Below are 24,450 nucleotides of genomic sequence, written 5' to 3' on the forward strand. Positions count from 1 at the left end.
TACAGTACTTTTACTACATACTACAGGCTTTTAAAACGGAGGAAATTCTGTCATTGGCAATGACGCAGATGAACCTGAGAGAGACTGTGTTAATCAAAATAAGAAAGACACAGAAAGACAAATGCCTCAGAGGATCTAAAGAAGTCAAACTCATCGCAGCAAAGAATAAAACAGTAGTTCTCAGAGGCTGGGGCAGGGAGGGGCAGGTGTTCGTCAAAGGATGTCAAACTTCTGACGGACAGAAGATAAGCCCAGAAAGTCCATTAACAACAGGGCGGCTGCTCTTAGGAGATTGTCTATAGGTGCTTATAGGTGCTTGATAACTGCTAAGAGAGGGGATCTGAAAGGTTCTTACCACGCAAAGTCAGTGTAATCATCGAAAACAGAGACATTCATTAGGTTAATTTAGCCATTCTGCTCTGCAGACATGGATCAAGTATCATCGCGTACACCATGATTATATACAATGTTAATCCAGATGAGGTAGCGTATAGCTTTAATCTCAGCACTCCAGACGCAAAGGAGAACCACTGTGAGTACCAGGTCATTCAAAGTTAAATGGTGAGCCCTGCTTCAAAAAGAAAGGCAAAACCACATACCCACAGAGACACAGATACACGCATATGTATAATATAGGTATACAATTTTAGTTAGTCAGCTAGTTAAATTAAAAAGATGATTAAGAAGTGGAAATGATTAACTGACCTTTTAGTGGGAGAAAGCTCCACCAGGGTACTCCCCCTACCCCGTTTTTTTTCTCCTTGGCTACTCCCCAAAACCCACCCACTCAGTGTTTTATAGACTTCACAACCCCACACAGGTGTGAAGCTGTGTCAGGCACATTGGCTGGGCTCTGCAGCATCCCAAGGTGACCTACATCAGTCCTCTTCTTCCCTCACCAGTGAGCACATGGAAGAAACCCAGCTGGAACCCACTCCTAAGAGGCACAGCCAGCTCCCTGTTTCCCACTGACCCTCTTTCTCCTGGCCACCCCGAGTTGGGGTGATGTACCCCATCTCCCGCTTTGCCTCTTCTAGCCTACACACCACGAGAGAGTAAGCCCCATGTGTTCTCCCTCCCTAGTGTCCCTTCTGCTCTTCCCACTCCAAGCCTGATGCATGGCAGTTAAGAGCGAAACCATAGGGGACATCACCCTCACCGTGGCCCTCGCTGCCTCCAGCAAGAATATCATGGCCTCCCAGTGGTCCTCAACACTGATACACTGGGCAAGTCACAGTCATAAACCTCCCGGGCCTCCTTACCCCTGCTTGGTTCAGAGCCTGTGCCTTGGCCTGCACTCACAACCTTCACCATTTGAACCCAACCTGACCCCACTACCGCCTCCCCTGCTCTGGGCACTCTGCTGCTCCTAGTTTCTGCCATCCTCCCTGTCACACCTTCTTCCTCATCCCCTAGGGCACCTGCTCAGCATGCAGTTGAGGAAACAGCTCAACAGATTCTCCTACTCTACTCCCCTCTTCACTCTGAGAGGGAGGGACCTGCCTCCCCTCCTGTGACCCAGGAGATGGGGAGGGGCACAACACAGTGGGGCCGCAGAACACTCACATCCGGTTATAAGAATCTCACTGGCAGGACAGAAAAATGTCTCCATGGGCTTCGGCGGCTGCTCGCCTACTCCTGGTGAAGTTAGCCTGAGTCCTGCTTCCACCACCACCAGCCTCAGTCCCACCTCCACCACCACCAGCCTCTGATGGAATGCATGGACTACTGGCCTCTTGGCTTGTAAAAGGACAGAGAGCAGGTTTGTTTGAGCTGGCTATCAGCTTTGTGAGTCACTTTCAGATAAAGGCTCTCAGAGAAGACTGGATGCTGCCTATGACATCAGAGTGCCAGGAGTCGGGACGCAGGTTCCTGTGTCGTTTCTGTCTTGTGCATGTGCAGAAAGTGCCCTTTTATGCTGTCTCGCAATTCCAAACATGGTTTGTGGAGCTGGTGTCTTTCTGCAGGCCCCCATACCACGCCCTTCTTTGTGGCCGCACCTTGGCAATACAGAACTCCTCTGATCGCACTCGGCAGGCAGTCCCATCCCATACCTCACTTCTCATTCAGAAGGTGTTCAACAGAGATCCTACCACCTGCCAGGCCCCCCACTCCCTGGAGATTTTACTAGAACACTGCCTTGAACTTCTGCGATTTGTATGTACATCTCATGGAACCTTAGTGGACTCCTTCCACGGCTAAGGACTACCCTGAGATTCCATCTGCACATGCTACGCAGAAAGTGCCTTCTACAGAGATATTAGCATACTGGCTGAATTGGACTAAATTCAATATTTTGCATAAAAATGCTCATTTTTGGCATGGTATTTCACTACTGATTACTGCTACATTCTGTCTGATCTCATCAAGAAATCAGCTAAGAACGCAAGGAGAGTTATGTCTGAAGAATGCTCAGCAGTTGGGATACATCCTGAAGTATCTAGTGGTGAAGTGGTATCCGGAGGCTGTGCGTGGTACTACACGGCTGTAGTTCCAGCACCGGAGAGGCAGAGGCAGGAGGGTGCTGAGTTCAAGGCCAGTCTGTCTTACCAAAGAAAAGATATGGCACATTGGGTATGGTTATGCTCCTGCAGATAAAAAACAAAGTGTAAGGGTGGGGGAAGTGTGTGTGTGTGTGTGTGTCTCTAAGGAAGGAAAAAGAGCTGAAATCAATAAGTAAGACACTCACAGTTAAAGCTGGTGATTATTTCTTCTACTGTGAATGTTTGTAAATTTGTTTTGAAAGGCTGAAAACAAACAACAACCCACGCTATCAGCTCTTTCACAGAACATGGAGCCATTCGAAGCCGAATACTAATAGCATGTGAAAATAGGGACCTGGCTTCTAGCATGGGTACCAGGGCCACACCTGCGTGCACGCACGAGCTCTCTCTTTTCACACACACACACACACACACACACACACACACACACACACCACACACACACAAAGTCTCTAAAGCTGTAGACTCCCATGTGACCCTCCTCAGAAGATTCTACTGGAAACACGGATCATTAAATTTCTTTGTCATAACTGTCAAAACCATGAAAAGCCTCACAAATCGCTAGCTGAGTTACTAATTCAAGTACTTTGTGCCTATTGTCTTCAGGAACCACGCGCCTTCCTTGTGTGTCAGCAAGGTACACAGATGCTTTCTGTTTACTCTGACAAGTCTATAAAGAGGGTATATAACCTTATCCCCATTCTACAATAACGACAGTGACAACTAGCATCTATTGAAGGCCTTCTTAGATCCCACGCAGCAGACCACAATACTTTATTTTGCTTAATCTTTACAAAATGTTGTAGGATTAGTATTATTTCTGTATTTGTTTTAAATGACAAGCAAAACTGAAGCCCATGGGAGCTAAGTTAGAGGATTTTTGTTTAGAGTTTGAGCAGAATTTCAGGGGAGACTTTATCTACATGTCATGGCACCCTATTCAACCTACGTAACAAGCTCATTCCACCCCTGGGATACAAAGGCTTTCTCACAGCCTGCTCCCTTCCAGGAGCCCAGGGTGATAGCAGAGAAGCTCTGATTGACCCACTGCGCTCCAAGGGGGCATGGTCTAACACCCCTTCTCCAACTGTGATCTTGGTGTGGCTAATGAGAGGAAAGGATGGCTGAGTTAGAGAAAACAGGAGAAACGGTCTATGTCTGTGGATTTTGAAGTGGACAGGTACTTCGGAGGCAGCCGAGGAGTGTACGGCTGACTGCCAACGAGTTAGCACAGTCATTTGTATACTAAAGATTCTCTAATATTTAACCGAGGTGGGGAGAATTGCTCTGCAGAGCCTAAACAGAACTGTTAGTGTAACAGAAGTCAGCATTAGCCATTTCAGAGCAACATGAACATTCCAATGGAACACCTATGCCGGACACCCATCATCCTCAGTGCTGGCTGTGGCCAGCTCAACCCCCTGGCCCCAGCAAGTCCTGGGAAAGCTACTTTCAGGACACACATTCTTGGTTACTCCATGGAACCCAAACGGGTGCCCAAACACATACACCTACATCCTAACTGGCTACACTTGGTGGAGAACTGTGAAATCGTCCCCATTACCACCACGTAATGCACCAAGCCTATCACTGACAGGTACTATGCTCAGCACTTCATGTAGTTTCCCACCAAACCGAGAAAACCAAAGCCGATGCAACGGAAGCCCACACCAGTTTCCCTGACTCCAATGCTCCCCACTCACACTTCTGGAATAATCCCAGACGGATCTGAGCAGTAACCATGCTAAACAGGATGTCCTAGAGACAGCACAGAATTCAAGCTTCTACTAAGTACTTGCAGATTAACAGTCCTTTTTTTAAAAAAAAATAATTACCCTCCTTGCTGGCATACTGCTGAAGAGGGCCGGTTCTCCAGTGGGGGAGAATGCAAATCAGGTTCTTAGGCCTGCACAGTAGAGCTCAGCTCTGCCCCCTCCCCGCCCCTGACTCCCGCATCTCAAACCCTTGGAACCTACTCTAATTAACACCGCACAAGTCTGGTACTTTGGGCAGAGAGCTCAACCATAAACTGATTAGTATCCAGCTTTTGCCAAAGGCTCGTTTAAGACATCTGATAGCAGAGAGAGACGGCTTAATGTGCAGATTAACCAGCCCTTCCGCTCGGCTCTCTACGTTTCAGCCATACACTAAATTGGATCAACACAAAGCAACATTTGTTTCCTGAAGCAATTCAAGTTCTTTTAGGGAGAAACTCCTTTCCACACTTTACAGCTCATGCCCTCAGCTCTCAGAGAGAGTGGGTCTAAGGAACACCCATCTGAACAGTCACCGCGGGCCTCTGGTAAAAGAAAAGTCCAGAGTACTGTCATTAAATTATCCATTGCCCCCGAAATGAATGAGCATGGGATACGTTCTGTGCCAAGGAAAAGTTTGCTTCTCTGAAAGAGTTTATGTTTTCTTTCCTCAGAGAACTGGATCATCGCATCTTTTTGACTCAATTTCAAAACTCACAAGTGCACCAACCAATTCATCCACACCTCCTCGCAGTATCCAGTCTTAGATTCTCTTCGCCCCGTTTGATCTTGATTATATTTTTATGTCTGCTGCTTTGTTCTTCATTTTGCACACCAACTTGTATCTTTTCCTGCTTCAAAGGGAGACACAAATCCTAGCGAAAGGCCTTTTCCTCACCCAGATTCCCCCGCCCTTGACTTTTCAGACCATCAATATCGGGCACAGGCAGCATGATAGACCTGAGAGGACCCCGTGCCACCCTCACCAACCAGAACAAAGCTCTGAAGATGAGAACAGAATGCTGGCCATCTCAGGGGGCGAAGCTGATGTCCAGAGATGATCCTCACATATGATGACAACGCTTAGGACAGACTCAACTCAGGAGATAATTCTAAGCCATTCCCAAACAATAAGCAAGAATTTGTCACTGGGGGAAGAGTCCATCTTCCTAAGAAGACCATTAGCACGTCCCACCTGTCCACTTAGCGCATATGAAGTCTCCCATCAGTGCCTGGAAAAGGTGAGTGTTCAGGAAATGGTCATTATATGTCTGAACGCATCAAGGGCCAAGCTGAGTGTTGTGTCCTATCTGCACAGGGAACCAAATTAAGTGAGCTGGGCGGTGGTGGCGCACACTTTTAATTCCAGCACTGTGGGGCAGAGGCAGGTGGATCTCTGTAAGTTTGAGGCTAACCTGGTCTACTCCCAAAGAGAATGCCTCTCTGACGAGAGGCCATGTCGACAACCCAGGATGATCTACACACTTAGCAGGTCATCTATTTTCCCGGCTTTTTTTGGGGGGGTGGTGGTCACAGCTTCAGTGCCCTATACAAGCTCCCAGCTGTATGTGATGGAATGCACAAACAACACTTCTAGAGACAACAGTTAAGGTCGGGCTGCCTCACTTTCCGGCAGACAGTGCGGTCTGCAGACTGTGACTAAAGCCCCGTGGCTGTGCTCAGGCCTGGGTTGTCTCCCAACAAGTGTCCAAGCAGCTGCAGAGCGTGAGTCACAGGCGGGGCAGGGGTGAAGACCGGAGGGGAGGAAAGAGACAAACACAGCTGTTTTCCACAGTATTTACACTCCTGGTGAATTCACGCGTGTGCAAGGGTCTCTGAATATTCTCAGCCATGGCGACGCCTGCATACCATTCTGGTTTTTCTATTATCTGTGGGTTGCGGCTGACACTTTCTCCCTATTTGGTGTGAAGCATGGGGAAGGTATGGGGTTCTATTGGAGTTCCCCTGCGCTGGAGACGTGCACAGATGACTTTCACAATGGGCTAGCATGGCAGGGGTAATAAAGGAGTCTTTCCCACAGTTTAGCCTCTTTATTTCTCTCAGTCTCTGGAGGAAACGTCACCAACAAATCCCTTCCAGTTACAAAGCCCGTTCCCTCCCAGAGCTTGCCCCTGATGTCTGACAGAGCCTGTACTTCCCCCAGGGTATGTGGGATCAATACACCAGGACTTCAAAGAAGCCCTCAAATTGAAGTGCAGGCAGAATTTTCAAAAAAAAAAAAAAAATCCTGGAGCTAGGATTCAGAAGTTGGCAGGGAGGGAGGGGGAGAGAAAGGCAGAGTGGGAATTTGACAGCGCCACACAATGCACTCGGATCAGAGCTGCGAGGCAGATTCAACTTCAGCGATGAAAACTCTTCGTATGGTGCTGACAACATCTGTTTTATTTTGAAGGTTGCTAAGGAGAGTCCTAGCTGGGCCAACATTGTTCCAGCTCAGGACTTCACAGTGCGCCTCGCGTAGGCTTCTGACTGAGGGAATGAAAGCTCGCCAGATAAGCCTGCTCCTTTGGCTTTCCAGATATCAAAGCACCACTTTGCTCACGGGGCTGACTAGCACCCCCACACCTGCTCACCCCTGTTTCGGCCCTGATTGTACTTTCCTTACGGCTTACTCTCTAACTCTCCCCCCTGACCCCCTATTACCCATCCCTGCTCAAGAAAGGCTTATTAGGGACAAACAGACAGGAGCTCATCCTCAGGCCAGCAGAGGCCCTCTATGAAGACAGAGAAGAACTAACTACACAGGAGCTGAAGATGTGTACACGCAGGAGGAGGTTTAGCATCGGGCAGAGGGGGGAGTCATTTCCCGGCCTTTAAAGATCTGTGCTGCCTCCTTAAGGAAAAACCAAATGCCTCTGTCAGGCCCAAAGCACTGAAAACAGCAGAGCTGACCACGAGGCTGTCCCTGGGAAGTGGCACAGGAGGGGAGTGAGTCGCACCCCTCAGGCCCATCCCTCCTGAGCCTAACTGCTATTTCAAGCCTTGATGAACAGCAGGAAGAGCTAGTAGACACTCCTCCCAGTAGGCAGACACACAGGAAAAAGGGATGTGAAAAGATCAGTAAAGGAAATGGCGTCAAAGCTGGCAATCACACGTAAGACAAGGCAAAGACATGTAAGACACATGTGAAGACATGGCAGGAAGCCCATGCAAGATAGCAGTCACATGTAAGACAAGGCGAGGACACGGCAGGAACCACATGCGTGATGAAATGAGGACAGCACATACATGACAAAGTGAGGACACCAGAGAGCACACACGTGATAGGAAGCACGCATACACACACAGAGGATAAAGTGATAGGCAGCAGAACATGGATGATACTGTGAGGACAGCAGGGAATAAGCATGATAAAATGAGGACCGGTCAGGGAGCACATACTCTCCAGGGAGCACACACATCAGTTGATATATGACAAGGTAGAACAGGCCCACACATGTGATAAGGGAGGGGCACTCCAGGGATCACATACATGACAAATGGGGGACACTATGAGGACAAACCAGTCATCTTCCCGCATGTTACAAGCTGCTCTCAAACATGGCTGTCCCCCAACCAAGGGAGAAGCACCTGGGCTGGGAGCCTGAGGAGAGAGAGTGAGTGGTTGGCCCCTACTGTAAATGCACCTGCAGAGAAAACCACAGTGGGCTTCTAGCAGAAGGGGTAGAAAACACATAAGCTGGAGGAGGTGACTGCTCATTCTTGTGCTTTAGGAAGCACTAGCCCAGAGCAGAAATGTCCAAGGGACTAAGAAAGCAGAAGAGCATGGCCATCTCTTCCCTCAACAAAGAGCCACTGCAAAGAGCCATTCAGCTCAGCTCCCACAGGCAGGTGGCTCTCAATAACAAAGGAACCCACATTCTCCAGCAAGGGCACTGGAACAAACATCACCTAAGCTTTTGCTTGCTGGCCAGACTATTTCAGCCCATCATGCTTCCCTCCAGCCTGGGAGCTGGGGAGCTCAAGGACACTCGTCTGATCCAAACGTCTAAAAGAGGCAGAATGCCCAGCCTACCCCAGGCTTCCTGAGTGCACAGGAAGGATTAAGCAGACAGCCTAAGAGGCCCTCTTCAAGTTACTCACCTAGCCAGGTCACGCTTACACTGGATGGGGCAGACATGGCCTCTGCCACCTTGTGCCAGCTCCTGTTGTGTCCAGGAGCCCAGAGGGCCACAAGGCAAAGGTAGTAGCCAGAGTTTTCTTTGCTAACATCTCGCACCAGTAGATGGTAGGAGCGGGTATCCACATGGCTGAGAGCAACGTGTGGTGAGCTGTGTACCAGGGAGTCACGGTCCAGCCGAGCCAGCATGTGTGAAGCCAGCAAGGAGGCATCAGGTGTCTTTCTGAAGTACCATGTCACCTCGGGTCGGACATCATCCACACGGTCTGTTGTAATGTTGCAAGAAAGGTCCAGGTCCTTCCCTTCAGCCACAGACACCGTTCTGGGCACAGCCAATTGCAGAGCTACAAGAGGAAACCAAATCTGTCAAGCGATCAAGTGATCTGCCCTTTCTAGACCCTCCCTTCTCCTCACCACCCTCTAGATCACCTCCTTTTAAGCTGATTTATAGCATTAAAATTAGAAGGCTTTGTGCAGTTGAAAGTGCTTGAGGAATAGTTAATGAATAAATTCATGACACACTAAATTGGTTTTGGAAAAGAGAAGCAATGAAAAGCAGCAAACACTTCTACTGCTTTCATGTCCTTACTGTACGTTAATCCTGAAAATAACATGAGGTGGGTGCTATTATGGCCATTCTATTGATGTGGAGGCTGAAGCGCAGTAGCTCCATGGTAGAGCCCTCCCCTAGCAGCACTGGCTCCTGCACCCGGAGGGTGGGGGTGGAAAACCCTACACTACACAGATGAGCCAGGAAAGCAAAACCAGACAATTCGCCTCTCCTCGTGAGTCAGACCTTTACGATGTGATGATGCATGCGGACTATCATTTCATTAGACACGCCCAGCTGAAAGTCAAGCATGAGACATACTCTAAGCCCCAAACCCAATGAGTTTTCCATTCTCCATACTACCGTCCTCTCATGACTGTGGACATTGAAAAGTAAGCTATATTTAGGGGAGGCCTTGAAGTACTGGGTGCCAGAGACTCAAGGAAGGCCTTGTTTAGCATTCCATTGTCAAATCTTTCAAATGAAAATATTTTACTCTATTCAGGGAATTTTTAAAATGTCGAACATCTGTAATCAGAGTGGAAAAATTCAAGTTACAATGATGCTCTGGGAACGATCACTAAATGACAGACAGCCAACTTCTCCCAGCAGTCAAACAAGACACAGTTCCCACCTTCCAGCAGAACCCATTCAGCAGAACCCACTGCTGTTCCCAGGAAGCTCAGGGACAGGTGGTGGTGTCTAAACCTGTTCCACCAAACACCAAACCCACTGCCCATGCCCTCCGGCAGATATTGCTTCCACATAAATGTGTTCAAATCTTAACAATCGTTCAAACAACTATTTCAAGCCAAGTTCAACATCCATCCCAACACAGGACAGAAAATGAGGTGGACACGGTATTAGGAACGAGAGTTTCAAAGTCTGGTTTGTCCTTTCCTCTCTCCTCTTTATAGTTCGAGAAATGCATTCCTAGGGTCCAGTAATATTGGCAGCAATGTCTTTCCAGCTGTATAGTCTGCTTTGTCATTTTCTCAGTGAAAGTGGCTAAATATCTGTCCTATCGCTAGCCATGGCTCCTAATAGTCCAGATTTAAAAGTCTGGCAATGGGAGGTGAAATAGAGCCAGTGGAGGAGAAGCAGTTCTAAGGATTCAGAACACAAGAGGAGATCTGGACAGTCTGTGCCAGTCCAGGCTTTCTCCTGTAGAATATTGCTAAATCCTCAAGTTACATATAAGATTTGTCTCACAGGCAACTCCCACCATAGGAAGAATGTACCACATGGGTGACACAGCTTCTGAGCCGCCTGCAGTGCCACTGTGGTCAGAGTACAGGAGCAGGCACCTGTGACTAGGGCACAGGTTGATAATAAGCAAAAGACCACCCCTTGGCTGGGTATGGTGGGACATGTCTACAATGCCAGCACTGGGGAGGCGGAGGCAGGCAGATCTCGGTGAGTACAAGACAACCTTGTGAGTTTCAGGCCAGTGAGACCCTGTTGGAAAACATGAGTAAATAGAGAAAGAGGGCTATAATGATGGAGGGAAAGAGGAAGGAAGGGAAGGAGGGGGAAGAGCGCATGTAAGTGAGCACACAGCCCTCAAGCTCAGAGATTCTTAACTTGCAGTGCACAGAGTCTGTGCATGTGGATGAGAAAATTCATTCCTCTTTTTATTTTTATTAACCTTTGCTGATGTATTACTCATCTTTCCTTTGTGAAAGCGAGCAACAAGGCAGTATTGTATGGCCTATACCCGGGGCTTGGTCCTCGACAGAAATAACAGCTCTTCATACATCACTTTACAGGAGCTGTAGACATCTGACCCATCACTTGCATTTCCTGCTCCCTAGAAATTATGATGGTTGTTAGGCCTGCCAATACGGCTTATTATTCATATGTTAATAATGAGGTATAATTTAGTATAAAACAAATTTGTCTTAAAGATATTTTGATAACTACTTCAGTATAATTCTTTCCCTGTCACCTTATGTATTATGTTTCATGAATTAAGACAGTTTCGGGCTTCAAAAGACTGTCAAAGAGGCCCATCACACGCGAAAGGATCACAAAGTCAAGGATGCTGGCGCAAACCTGATCCTAGCTCTTCTGGAAGCTGAAGCTGGAAGAACACAAGTTCAAGGCCAGCTGTTGTAACTTAGCAAAGTCCTACCCCAAAATAAAAAGGGCAACACAGCTAAGCAATAGCTGCTTGCCTAGCAGGTGGGAAGGCCTGGGTTCAACACCAGAAAGGTTGGCGAAGCCTCAGCCTCAGGATGGAGCTGCTGTGACTGAGGATGGAGTTGCTGTGACCGAGTCCTGAGTCTCCATCATATAATTAGATGCTATGAGTTTGTGGTGTGTTGGAAACAAGCACCGCCTTTCCGATAGAAATTCCTCCATTAAGTGGTGAATCTGCTGCCAAGCTAAGCTCTTAGCTTGCCTGCCTCATTAAAATAGTTGCTTGGTGCACACTGAACAGCTAGAGGTTTCCTATGCAGATTCCAGACAATCACTTTGGCTAAAGAAGGTGACCTTAGTCCATCTGGAAAGTCATTTCTGCAGCCAAGGGAGCCAAGGGCACACCTCGGCTGCCACAAGCCATTCATGAAGATACTCACACCCACTTTCAGATACAAGGAATGCTGCCCAGAACCATGCAAGTTGCAAAAACAATCACTGACCATAGCTTCCTGCTTTTCTTCCCAGGGAGCAGAGGAGGCCACACACTCATTCCAGCGAATGAGTCTAGCCAAGGTCTCCCAGGAAGCAGACTGCTATCTGAATATACTGGGCTCCTAGACAACCAAACATACCCAGCGATCCCTAGCAGTGACATTAACCTGCAATGCTTTCTTTGTACTTTCTGTTCTTCCTGAAGCGACAGGCTCCAGTGACCAGGGATGAAGCCTGCAGTAGCTCTGAGCCCAGGGCCCAGCACAGTACTGAAATCAGAAGGCTCTCTACCAACACTAAGTCAGTAAGAGTTTTTTCTTTCTGTTTTTGTAGACTTCTTAATATGCCTTTTCTATCTTGTTTCTGTAGTTGAAATTTTTAAAAAGGAGGTATATTTGCAAATTATTAGACAAAAATTAATTTATATGGACTATGGCTGAACTTTCTGAAATATGTATGTCATAGGAAGTAAGAAGAAGCCTCATCCACAGTTTGTCAACTGGCAGGGGATGGTGCACCTGATGGGGGTGGGAAGGCAGGTCCAGGGTGTGCACATTAGCAGAGGTTTGGGGTCAGCCACACACACAACCCAATAGCCGTGGGGAAGGCACACCCAGGGATTCAAGGAAATAGTACAGAAAAAAAAGCTAAAGTAGCAAGAGTGAGCAAATCCACCCACACCCCCAGGGAACATTAGGTGGGCCCTGATAGGACACATTCTTAACCTCTGAGTCAGAAAGGAACCTTCCCGTACAAGGTGAGCAAGAGCCCAGATTCACTAGAATCGTCCCAAGCTACCAACACCACTCTGCTCCCCTTCCCCGATGGGGGGAAGCGGGGTTCGTCCTTTTCTCGTCTAGTCCTATACATGTTCACTGATTCCAATCAGCGAGGGACACATTTTCAAACCCTCACCTGTCGGCTGGATCACCACGGTGGCCACTTCCACAGCTTTTTCTTGGATTTCTTGCCAGCTGCCCTGCTCTGTGATCCACTCACTGACCACACACCTGTAGGAACCCTGGTCTGCAGAGAGTGCCCGGGCCACAGAGAGGCGGTAGGCGTCGCTGCCCACTGTGTCCAGGCGTACATCCCCACTGTGGTAGCGCTGCTCATAGCCAGGGCCTGGGTGAAACCGCCCCTCGTGGCTTAGGGATAGGATGTTGCGGTGCACCGGGCCACGGTGTAGTTCCCAGCGAAGCGCCAGGTGAGTGTGCAATGGTGACATCGTAGTCGCGACACATCGCAGCTCGAAAGGTTCTCCCTCACGCAGGCTCAGACCTGGAGGAGGCCGGGAGCTGGGGCCCACCACCAGGGCATCTGCCAGCACTGTGAAGAACAGAGGGAAGAGGTCAGTCAGTGGTCACCATTGGTCCTACCCCATGAGGAAAGAATAGGCTAGCTTCCAGGACTCTGGCTTTGAGCCCTGGCAGTTGACCAAGAAAGATTCCTCATTCCATTCCTGGTTTTAAAGCCTAGATACTCAAGTCATCTGTTCTGATCCACCCACAATCTCAACTGGTGTTCTGACTTGAGAAAACAAAAAGAAAAATGAGACAATAAATAAAACTCCATCCAGCTAAAATGGGTTTGTGAGCACTTCTGTCACCATGGTGCAGGTTTACTTTGCTCTTCGTGCCTCAGTTTCCTAGAAAGGAGGAGGATGACTGTACCCACTTCACAGAACCAACAAGAGTCCAGCGAGAGACAGAGCAGCGCCCGGAGTGGCAGGACAGGGCTGTGCATGGAGCTGCAGGACAGGGTGGTGCATGGAGCTGCAGGACAGGGTGGTGCATGGAGCTGCAGGACAGGGCGGCGCCCAGAGTGGCAGGACAGGGTGGAGCCTGGAGCGGCAGGGCAGGGCTGTGCATGGAGTTGCAGGACAGGGCTGTGCATGGAGCTGCAGGACAGGGTGGAGCCTGGAGCAGCAGGACAGGGCGGCGCATGGAGCTGCAGGAGAGGGCAGTGCACGGAGCTGCAGGAGAGGGCAGTGCATGGAGCTGCAGGACAGGGTGGAGCCTGGAGCTGGAGGACAGGGCTGTGCGTGGAGCAGCAGGGCAGGGCGGAGCCTGAAGCGGCAGGACAGGGCAGTCCCTGGCACCAGGATGAAACAGACTGACAAGATGCCCAAATAATCCTTTGGTTGGAACATGGGGCTGGAGGAGGGAGCCTGCAATCTAGAGACAAGTGAGCTGCCAAGACTCAAGATCTCCAGGGAGAGGTGACGGCAGGGGTTGCCTGTGGTGCATGTCCTGGGCAGGGTAGATCCACAGGACAGGAAGGGGCCACAAAATACTGAAGGCTCTACTGCTAATTCTTAGCACCAACGGGAAGAAGCCACCACTGCTCCAGTCTTGAAAAGAGGATGGGTTCAGGAGAAGTGACAGTAACAGGGCTGGTGATCTGGTAAGGGGTGGGGGGGCTGTCTACCAAGGGCTGGGAAAATCTTCCAAGCTCACCAGGAACATCACAATTTCCTCGTCTTCTTGGTACACACTCAGAAAGGGATTACTCCAGGTACCAGAACGTTACTGCTTTAGAAGAACACTCACATAGGTGCATCTCTTCTACAAAACTAAGATCGTGGCCTCCGTTACACACACCAGTCTGTGAGTGTAGCTAGCATGGTGTTTTTCTCAAGGCCAGTTCCTCACTGATCAACCTCAAGGTTCATGAAGCTGAAGGCCAGATAGATGCTGGACCACATCTAGCTCCTGCCAGAGACTGTACCTGGGCAGCCAGCCAGCCTCTCTCACACTATCCTCCTGCTCTACTGAGCCAAGAAAAGCCTCCCCTTGCCTCCCTCACCTCGAAGACTAGTGAAGAAACAGGCAGATACAGGTTCTCTCACCCTCTGCTTCTTACCATAAATCAGAGTGTATCTGAGCTGAGGGAGGGGGAGCTGGTACTACTTAACTCAGGGCAAAAAGGTAAAAAAGTCAGGATTTTTCATTCCCCAATTCTAGAAGTCAAGTCCAAGGCCTTGCCTATCTAGGCAATTACTCTGCCACTGAACTTCCGAGTTTCCTATGCCCCAACCCCCAGATGGAGTCTTGCTATGTAGCTCAAGCTGATTTTGACCCACAATATCGTTCTGCCCGGCTGGCCTCAAACTTTCAATCCTCTTGCCTCGGCTTCCCAAGCGCTAGGTTTATAGGTGGGTGCTAACATACCCACTGACATTCTATACCTTTTATGGGAAGATGGAAGAGGTAGACTGGATGGTCTCATGCTTTGGCCCCTACTTGACAGACATGGCTGACATTTCATCCTCTCGTGGTTTGGTAAAGGACAGCAGTAGCTGAGCCTGAGCCACAGCAGTCTTTACCAACCATGACAAAGGGTGGGGGCCTAGATTCGCCCACTCCTTTCTGTTATCATTTCCTAACTTTCCAGGTAATTATATACACACCTGCCCTAATACAACTATTTTCAGAAACAAGGCAGGGCACAAATAAATGTACAATTAATAACATTAAGAATGTTTTCCGTTTTGTTAGCCTCAAATTGAAATAGCTTCCTCTTGCTCATTCACTAATGAGCTATGTCATTTTAAGCAAGTAATTGACCTATGTATTTCTATTTCACGTGTGAATTATGAAAATAGCCTGTCCTAGCTTCTTCATTTGGATTCAGATAATTGAAGGTGTGTGCAAACCCAACAGCACTTAGAAGGTGAGGAAAACCCAAACTCAAAACATTCCAGATGCCTATAATGTCAACTTTGCACAGTTGGGTTCATGAAATGGGAGTAACCATGTGGTTTGATCATCTATATATAGCAAGTACAAAACTCTGATGCAAACAGGTATTCACTCATGAAGGTCCCAGAGAAAAAGACATGAACTTTGAAGTTTCAATTTTTCCCATAAAGCTGAACCTCACAGTCATGCCTTCCAGCTTGTCTGTAAGCTGAATACTAGCAACGACACAGTTGGAGAGGCCTGGCATAGGTTAGCCTTCCTGTCCTTACACCTTTTAAGGCTCTGTTGGACACAGGAAGCTGAGGCACGGACTGAGCCAGGAGCCATTTGGCTGACAAGTGGCAGACCCAGGAGCCGACTGCACATGCAAGCTGGCTTCAGAGTTGGGCTCTCACAGGTGACCACACCACAGTGCCTACAATTCACTGGCCATAGGATGTGTCAGAATTACACTGGCAAAGGAGAAGGGGCTCTCAGGGGTCACTTGGTCCACCCTCCGCCTATCATCAGGTAAGACACCATCACTGCGATGGAGAGGGGAACTGATGAGTATCTTTGCAGCCTCAGAACAGCAGAGGAAGGTCTGGCACCGTGTGAGAGCTGTACCTTTAACCTGCACTGTATCCTCATAGTTGCCCTGGACGGTGGCATCTGTGCTCGGGGTTGAGCACTTGTAGTGGCCTTGGTCTGAGGGCTGGACATTCTTTATGTGCAATTCCACGGCATCGTTGGCGGTTCTCCTCAACAGGATGTCGCCCCGCTGCAACCTCTCCTGGTACAGCTGAGCTGGGAAGCCCACTTCCCAGGTGCTGGCAAGCTCCACGAAGCTGCTCCCCGAAGATGAGAAGCTCCAGTCAAAGTTCTGCTCACTGGGGCCATCGTAGTCGCTGACGTTGCAGGGGATCACCAGCTCGGTGCCCACCACCCGAACCAGGCTGCCCGCAGGGACTCTCACCACGCGCCCACGACAGACGGCTGTAACGAGAGGGAATGAAAGGTGGACCATTACTCACGGAGGACCTTCTTGGTATAAAAGTGACATCCGCAGGATGCTCCTGCTCAGGGGCCCAAGGGCAGAATGTGGCATCTCTAAGAAAATAGACCCCCACAGAAGAGGATTAAGTCATTCCTGAAATTATGGGTTGGAAGTAGCACCCCGAAATGAATGCCTTCCACACAACCAGTTTCCCAGGGCTGGCAGGCAGGCTAAATATGAGAAGTGGGCTAACCATGGCCTCGGATAGCACCGTCTTCCACCGTTAGCATTTCCCACGCCATTGTCCTGCAGTGAGAGCAAAGGCTCGGTGTGAAAAAACACAGCGCAAAACATATTTACGTTTCTGCCCATCACACACCAGCCTTCACCCCAGAGACCGTCCCCAAGACCTGATTTATAATGACGGATGCCAATTCTCAAATCCTCGAGCAGCCTGCTGATAAAATGATTTAACTCCTGTTATCTGACATTGGTTATAAATTATTTTTAAAATATGACAATTCCGCCAAGTATTAATTTTCTATTTTCTGGCTCATTTCCTTCTCTCTACTCTTCACCCTGATCTAAATTCAGAAGGCTGATGGGGAAGCTCAGAGGGAGGGAGACTGCCTGGTGCTGTCAGAAATACAGCAGCTTGTGGTGGGAAAGGAACACAGTGGACAGAGCCGATGGCCGGCTGACATTACCTGCCAGGGGAGCCTGTGGTCCACAGACCTCTGGGACAGGACCCTCAGCGACAGGCACCTGCCTGTCCCTTTAGAAGGTCTCACTGCAATGAACTTCCCTTCAGCACGATTTTGTAGAGTTTATGACCTGGATTTTGAATTTCCATTTAGACCAAACAACCAATTGTACCAATCTTGATATTCTACGAACAGGTGCAACAATGAAACAAGGAGACCAGAATCAAATCTCTCTTAGCTTCCTTGCTTGCAAAATAAGATGGTTATCAATGAGTTAATAAAGCAAAACGTTCAGCTGAGGAGTTCTCTCTGTAACATCCGTTCAATATGATGGGGCTTTTTATTGTCGCTATTGGATTCCTATCATCTGTTATGAGTTGATCTGTGGGCCTCACGCAAAATCCATATGCTGAATTCTGAAATCCAGTATGTCAGAACACAGCCTTAATTGGGCATAGGGTCACAGGAGATGTCACCAGACAAGCTGTGATGTGGTCATATGGCATAGGGCAAGCCTCTGAGCCAATGTGACGGGCGTCCTTAAAAGGGAGCTAATTTGGCCACACGGGGAGAATCCTGCACACAGTGATGAAGGGAGAGAGCAAGGTGATGCATCCAGACTAAGAACACCACAGACTGGCAGCCAGCCAGCACAGGCTGGGAGAGGCAGGCCCAACCTCCCTCCCAGGCCTCAGAGAGCAGACTCTGGCCACCTTGCTTTGACCTCTAGCTTGTACGGAAAAGGGTCTGTTGTTTAAGTCACCTGGTCTGCAGCGTTGTTCCCAGGAACCCAGCACACCGGGGCTGCTTGTTTATTGCTGGTGTGATTCATGTTCTCAAACTCTGGCCGCCTATTAGTGGATTCCAAAATGAATTTAGAGTGGTTGTGTGCGCTTTTAGAAAGAGCATTTTAAATGAACAGAAGCGATTAAAGCGCAATGCACTTGGTAAGGGATAAATATTGCTATATACAGCACTTTGTTAGGTAAACATGGGTATGCGTGAAGCAGATGATGATGAAAACCTAGCATAAATTTGGGTCAGGGTCGGGGGGGGGAAAAACAGTTGAGGGCCATTTTGTAAAACCTCGCTCTTGTTTTCTCTAACCTCAAAAGCATTATCAATTATCACTTCCTTTGGGAAAGGAAAAAAGAAGCAACTGTGTAAGAGAAATATTGACAGACAGTGTGAGACACTGTTCACATAAGGGGACTTTTGTAGTTTAACGTAATTTGCCCCCCCATAATCTCATAGGGAGTGGCACTATTAGAAGGGTATGACCTTGTTGGAGGAAGTGTGTCATGGGAGTGGGGGGCTTCGAGGTTTCCCATGTTCAGGATATCACCGGGTGTCTCAGTCGACTTACTGCTGCCTGCTCCAGCACATCGACCTGCATGCCGTCATGCTCCCCCCACCATGCTCCCCATCATGATGATAATGGAATGAACCTCTCAAACTGTAAGCCAGACACCCCAATTAAATGTTTTCTTTATAAGAGTTGATGTTGTCATGATGTCTCTTCACAGCAATGACAACCCTAAGACAGGGACCAACTGTCTTCCTGTTCGAGCTGAGCTAGGGGCAGGCCCAAAAGAACTTCCAAATAAGAGAAGCTGCTGAACCCCAAATTATATCACTGCCCTTAAAAAATCAAATAAAGTCGGGCTGGGGGACTCAGTACTAGAGTTCCTTTGCACGAGGGAGGGGCTGGGCTCCACTCCTAGCACTGACAATAAAGCTAAATAAATAAGTAAATAAATAAGTAAAATTAAATGAAGTATCATATGCTTATAACACAGTCCAGAAGTTAAGAATCACTTGAATTTAGGAGTTGGCAGCTCCTTGACATTGCAAGACCCTGGCTCAAAAAGAGTGCCTGAAGGATATGGTGGCATCTCCTGAGAGGTAACCATAGTACCGAGGGAGGCGACTCAGTCAATGAAACACTCGCCATGCAAGCATGGGGAACTGAGTTCAGATTTCCAGTGCCCACATGAAAAACTTGCACAACTGTAACCTAGTGTGTTGGGGGGGTGAGGTCGGGATAGATACAAGTGAATCCCTGGGGCTTGCTGGTCAGCTTCCGTTTAGCTATGTGGTGGGAGACCTTAACCCCCCAAATGTGGAAGGCCATTGAGGAGGACATTCAATACATACCTATGGCCTCCACATTCACATGGACACATATGCACGCACACCTGAATACATGGAAGCTCCCACCCAAAAATATGTACGCACACATACACTGCATACACATACACACTGCACATGTAGAACAAGAAAAAACAATGGGACCATGATTGCCACTCTGCTCCAGCCCTCACCCCCGGGTCATGGGAAGGTTCAGATGAACCAGTACAAGGAACTCACAATAGCACTCGGCATGTGGTGAGGATCTGGGATAACGTGTGAGGTGGGTTACCTCATATCAGGCACCTTGCAAGGCTCAGAAAAGATTTTCCAAATGGGTAAATATTTCCCATTTCTACCCCTTGGCAAAAAGTTGGCTCCCAGGGCCTTCAGGCCTGAGCCTACCTTCCTTTTGAGGTTTCTATCTTTATTCCTAGTGCCTGGATGTTTGGAAAAGGATCCAGCTCATTAGCTCAGTTCTCCAAGCTTTCCTGCACATGGCTACCATTAAACACATAAAACCTGGCATCCCATGGATCAGAATTCTTTTTCAAGACTTACTTATTTTCACTTAATGTGTACGAGTATTTTGCTGACTTGTATATCTGTACACTATGTGCTCTCCTGGTGTCTGTGGAGGCCAGAAGAAGATGTGGAGCCTGGATCTCCTGGATCTAGAGTTACACACTGGTGAGATGGCATGTAGGTGCTGGAATCAAACATGGGGCCTCTGGAAGAGCAGCCATTGCTCTTAACCACTGGGCCATCTTTCTAGTACTATGGACCAGAATTCTTCAATGGTTGCTTATCATGTATGGCAAAACTGTTTCCCAGTAACCCACTGCACACACACACACACACACTGTGGCTACCCTGGTCCAGGCTATTTACCTCTTACCATCATTACTGAAATAACTCCCTAGCTGATTTCTTGGTTTTCGACCTACTACAAAGCGATCTTTCAAAAAACAAACATTTTCCTCAGCGCCAAACTCTCTAGATGAGTGGTCTCATCTCATCCCAAATCCTTACCTTGTTTCCTGAGCCCTACATTCTGTTCCTCTCCCTTCGTGACACTCAGCTGTGCTTAACTCTGACGATTTCCTTAAACAGGCGACAGACAGTCTAACTTCAGGGCTTCTAAGAATGAATTTTTTAAAAATATGTGCACATGTGTGTGGGGGAGTACCCATGGAGGATGGACCCACCAGAACCCCCTGGGTCGGGCAGTTGTGAGCTCCTAACATGGGTGCTGAGCACTGAACTCAGGAACAGTCACTTCTCCAGCCCCAACCTCAGGGTGCTTGCACACCTCCCTCTTCAGGCCATGTACCTGCTGGTTCTTTAACCAACCTTTCCCCATCCCCTAATATGATATCTCCTGTTTTTATTCACTGCAAAACTTAGCAGTGGTCACTAATGTATCTTGTATGCACTCATCTGCTCTTATTTATCGTCTCTCTCTACTCCCACGAGGAGCACTGTGTGTCTAAGCAGAGCCTGGTGCACAAGCTATCTCCTGCATGGAAGACACACACGATTCTTCCTGACCTGGCCCGAGCAACCACTCTAGCTCCCCGCCCCCCCCAACATCCTTCCCCACTAATGCTTATACTTCAACAAAGCCAAACTACCTTCCTCTCTGGAAATATCACCATGCCCTGTGGTACCCAGGCTCTCGGCTTCACTGTCTCCTCCAGGCAGCATGCCTTTCCAGCAATCCTCTTGCCCAGAGGAGGCTTCAGCACTGCCTTCTCCTCAGGAGGCATGCCCCTCTTCCAGGATCACTCACTCACTTCTTTCTCAAATTCTATTGCAACCTGGGCAAGGACCTGGAGGGAAACTTTGTCACAGTGCCACTGGAGAAGGAAACAGTAGCAGCAGACGCCTGAAAGCAAATTTTAATCTGAAAACCTATAAACCCGAGCAATGTCATGCATGCAAGAACCAGGGTGTCCTCTCATCCGAGCATACGGAAGATTCAAGATTTTGGTAGCAGAATTTCAATTCGCCAGCAGCAATCTGGTATTTAGTACAGATTTCCCTTAATATTGTTAAATAGCGGCAACGATACTTAAAAATAAATATAACTTGTAAAAGGGAAAGCATATGGCTTTTCTCAAATCAAGAAGAATATCTGCAGAGCCACATTTGCCAATTTTTGTCACAACCTTTGCTAGCAGCTGATAACTGAGGGAAAGAGGAAAAAGACAAGTTTCTTCCGAGTTCCCAAGTGTTTCAAATTTCCCAGTGTTTCAAATTAACATTTCTGATCCTGAACAATGTTACCATAACTCCACGTAAAAATGTCTTTAATACTGGGCAGTGGTGGTAGCACATGCTTTCAATCCCAGCACCCGGGAGGCAGAGGCAGGCGGATCTCTGAGGCCGAGGCCAGCCTGACCACCTAGCTCCATCTCTGAACGGCACGGAAAGGTGGAAGGAGAAAATCCATTCTACAGGTTGTCCTCTGACCCCCACCTGCATGCTAAGGCACACCTGCCCACACACAAGCAGGAGGATACACAGTAATGAACAATGATTTAAAGGAAAAGAATTTTAAAAAAAAACAAGAACGAAGGCTTCATTTGTTTCCCAGGGTCAGTCAAAGAAATATTTATATGAAAGCCATTTAAAGTTTGGTTTGTTTTATACTCCAGACTGGCCTCAAACACTGGCCTCAGTCTCTTGAATTCTGGGAGTAGACGCCTGTGTTGCCATGCCTACTGGAAACCATTTTTCTTCTAACTTTAAAAGAACTATGCATGCCTTTAATCCCAGCACCCAGGAGACAGAGGCAGGCGGATCTCTGTGACTTTGAGGCCAGCCTGGTCTACAAGAGCTAGTTCCAGTACAGGAACCAAAAGCTATAGAGAAACCCTGTGTCAAAAAAACAAAACAAAAAAGTACTACTGGGGGGCTGGAGAGACAGTTCAGCGGTTAAGAGCACTGCCTGCTCTTCCAAAGGTCCTGAGTTCAATTTCCAGCAACCACATGATGGCTCACAACCATCTGTAATGAGATCTGGTGCCCTCTTCTGGCCTGCAGGCATACATGCAGACAGAATACTGACAATACTGTACAGATAATAAATAAATAAATAAATAAATAAATAAATAAATAGGTATAATCTCATGAATAACTTTTTTTTAAAAAGTACTACTGGGGATTAACTGATAGAGTGCTTGTTTAACAAGCTCAAAGTCAGGGGTTCAATCCCCAGCACTGAATAAACTGAGCCTGGAGGCAGAGGATCAGAAGTTCAAGGCCATTTTCAGTGGCACAGCCAATTAGCTTAGACTACAGAAGAAACTGTCCCAAAGAAATAAAGGGCTATAGAGAATATTATGCATTACAAAAATCTAATAAAAATCTGTTAAAATTCAGTTAAAAAAACACCCAAACAGAATGACAATAAAACAAACAAACACTATAGGACAACTGTATCGTCATATTCCAGAAAACACAAACTTTATAGATATCTGATCTTCTGGGCCACTTATGATAGTCTCAGAACATTTTAAATCCTCCAGACATAAGGGCATTTTATTCAAGGGGGTGAAGAGGCTTCTACAGCAAATAAGTTCCAGTCTTCATGCCCAAAGAGCTGGCACTTGCTGTGACAGACAACCCGCTCAGCTTAGACCCTCTGACGTAAGCAGCACAACCCTCCAGCCTCTTGCAGACATCGTCCTTGGATTCTCTGTGGAACAGGGCCCAAGAAGGGAATTCTGAGTGCTTGTGAGAAAACTCCGAGAAAACAAGACATGAGGCTTGGTACCTCAGTTTCTCTAAAACATGGGCATGTTCTTGGAATGTATTTTCATGCTGCCTCCTAGGTGTAGCACATAGAAGTGAGTTTACTTCAGGTTACTCGTTATTGCTTGCTATTAATAATATGACATTCTTTTGTCACGTGTGGCTTGTCCTTGTGATTGCATGCTTTACTCATGTGATTCTTTTTAACCCTAAGAATATAAATTGTCTGATGCGCTGAATAAGTTAACTACTGCATGAGCCGTTAGTCTGCCTCATTTTCAGGCGCCATTCTCCTAGGTCCCACTGCAATTGGAGTAAACAGTTTCGTCCAAAGTTCTTTCTTAAATATATAGGAAAAAACTCATTTAATACAACCACTGCTAACTTCACCTGTCATTATTCCAACTTGTAAGCCCTTGTCCCCCTCCCCCAAATATAAAATTCATGTTTCTTTTTGTACCCTGACTTCAAAGAACATCAGTATTAAATACGACATTCAACTATGAAAATCATTTAGCTTAAATTTCAAATAATTATCTCCTTCCTTTTTACTTCCCATGCTGCCTTGTAAAGTTTAGCTTTTTTTTTTTATCTTCTTTCAAAGTTCTCTTTGCACTTGTGTATTTCATTGTGAGCCGCCTCGAATATTTGGGGGAGGGGTAAGTAGGCATAAATCTGAAAAGTGAGTAGCTCAGATCTTCCCTTGTAGGGTGCTGTTTCTGGTATAGACGGTAGTCGGTTTCAAACTGGAACAGCCTAGATCAATGCCTCCTGAGTGATGAATCACCATCACTGAATGACGCCCCACGCTTCTGCTCTTTAGAAATAATGCCAATTCTCAAGAGGTTGATGCCATAAAATGTATGTCTAAATGCAGAGCATCGAACACCTCACGGGGCCAAGAAATAACTCGCAAGTTCAGGAACACACAGAGCGCTAATGCAAAGAGCCAAGATTCTACTTCAGGGTGAGGCAGTCAAGAAGTGGCCCTGGCATCACCCAGGGCTTCTCCTCTCACACAATGGGTGTTTTAGAAGACAGACCCTATCTGAGGGCAGGGTATGTGGCTGAGAGGCTAAGCACAAAAAGAAACCAACGGGTTAAACTTCAGTGTGAGCCCAGCACATACAGGGCTGAATTAGCAAGATTCCCAAGAGTTTGAGGCCAAGTATAGCGAATTCTAGGTCAGTCTGGGCAACAGAGGAAAACCCTGCTTCAAGCAACAAGTTGCTTACCAAGCATGTTGAGCAGTGTTTTTTTTTTTTTTTTTTAAACCAACTAACAGGGTGAGGGCACCACAACTGCAATTCTGAATCCACACAGCAAGGTAGGCAAATCTTTTGATTTTAGCTATAAGCCTGGAAGGGCCCTGCTCTTGGATCGAAAGAAAGGCGGAAAAACCAGCAAGACTGAAATCTAGACCAATGGCTTTGGCGCTGCTCACTGGAGCAAGGGAAGCTTCTTGCTCTGCTGGTACACCAGGGGAAAGTGTATCTTCTTGAGCACATGGGCTCCTCTGGGGACTGAATGGCTTCTCCATGGTCAACTGCTGTTTATGGGACAGTCACAACGCTAGAGTTAGGGCTGGAGA

The 24,450-nt window shown here is 47.7% G+C and overlaps 1 protein-coding gene across 1 annotated transcript in view; it reads right to left on the reverse strand.

Annotated features, from left to right (window-relative positions):
• Ptgfrn (prostaglandin F2 receptor inhibitor) overlaps positions 1–24,450 on the reverse strand; it is a 73,969-nt gene that overhangs the window by 27,889 nt on the left and 21,630 nt on the right. The window contains exons 2-4 of the mRNA XM_041637940.1: positions 15,897–16,265; positions 12,502–12,915; positions 8,363–8,743 (exon numbers count right to left, since the gene is read on the reverse strand). Coding sequence (XP_041493874.1) covers positions 8,363–8,743; positions 12,502–12,915; positions 15,897–16,265 — 1,164 coding nt within the window. The remainder of the gene's footprint in view (positions 1–8,362; positions 8,744–12,501; positions 12,916–15,896; positions 16,266–24,450) is intronic.

This window comes from Microtus oregoni, unplaced genomic scaffold (assembly GCF_018167655.1).
Source record: "Microtus oregoni isolate MIOR12 unplaced genomic scaffold, Mior012 000054F_ref0000373, whole genome shotgun sequence".
Taxonomy (NCBI): Eukaryota; Metazoa; Chordata; class Mammalia; order Rodentia; family Cricetidae; genus Microtus; species Microtus oregoni.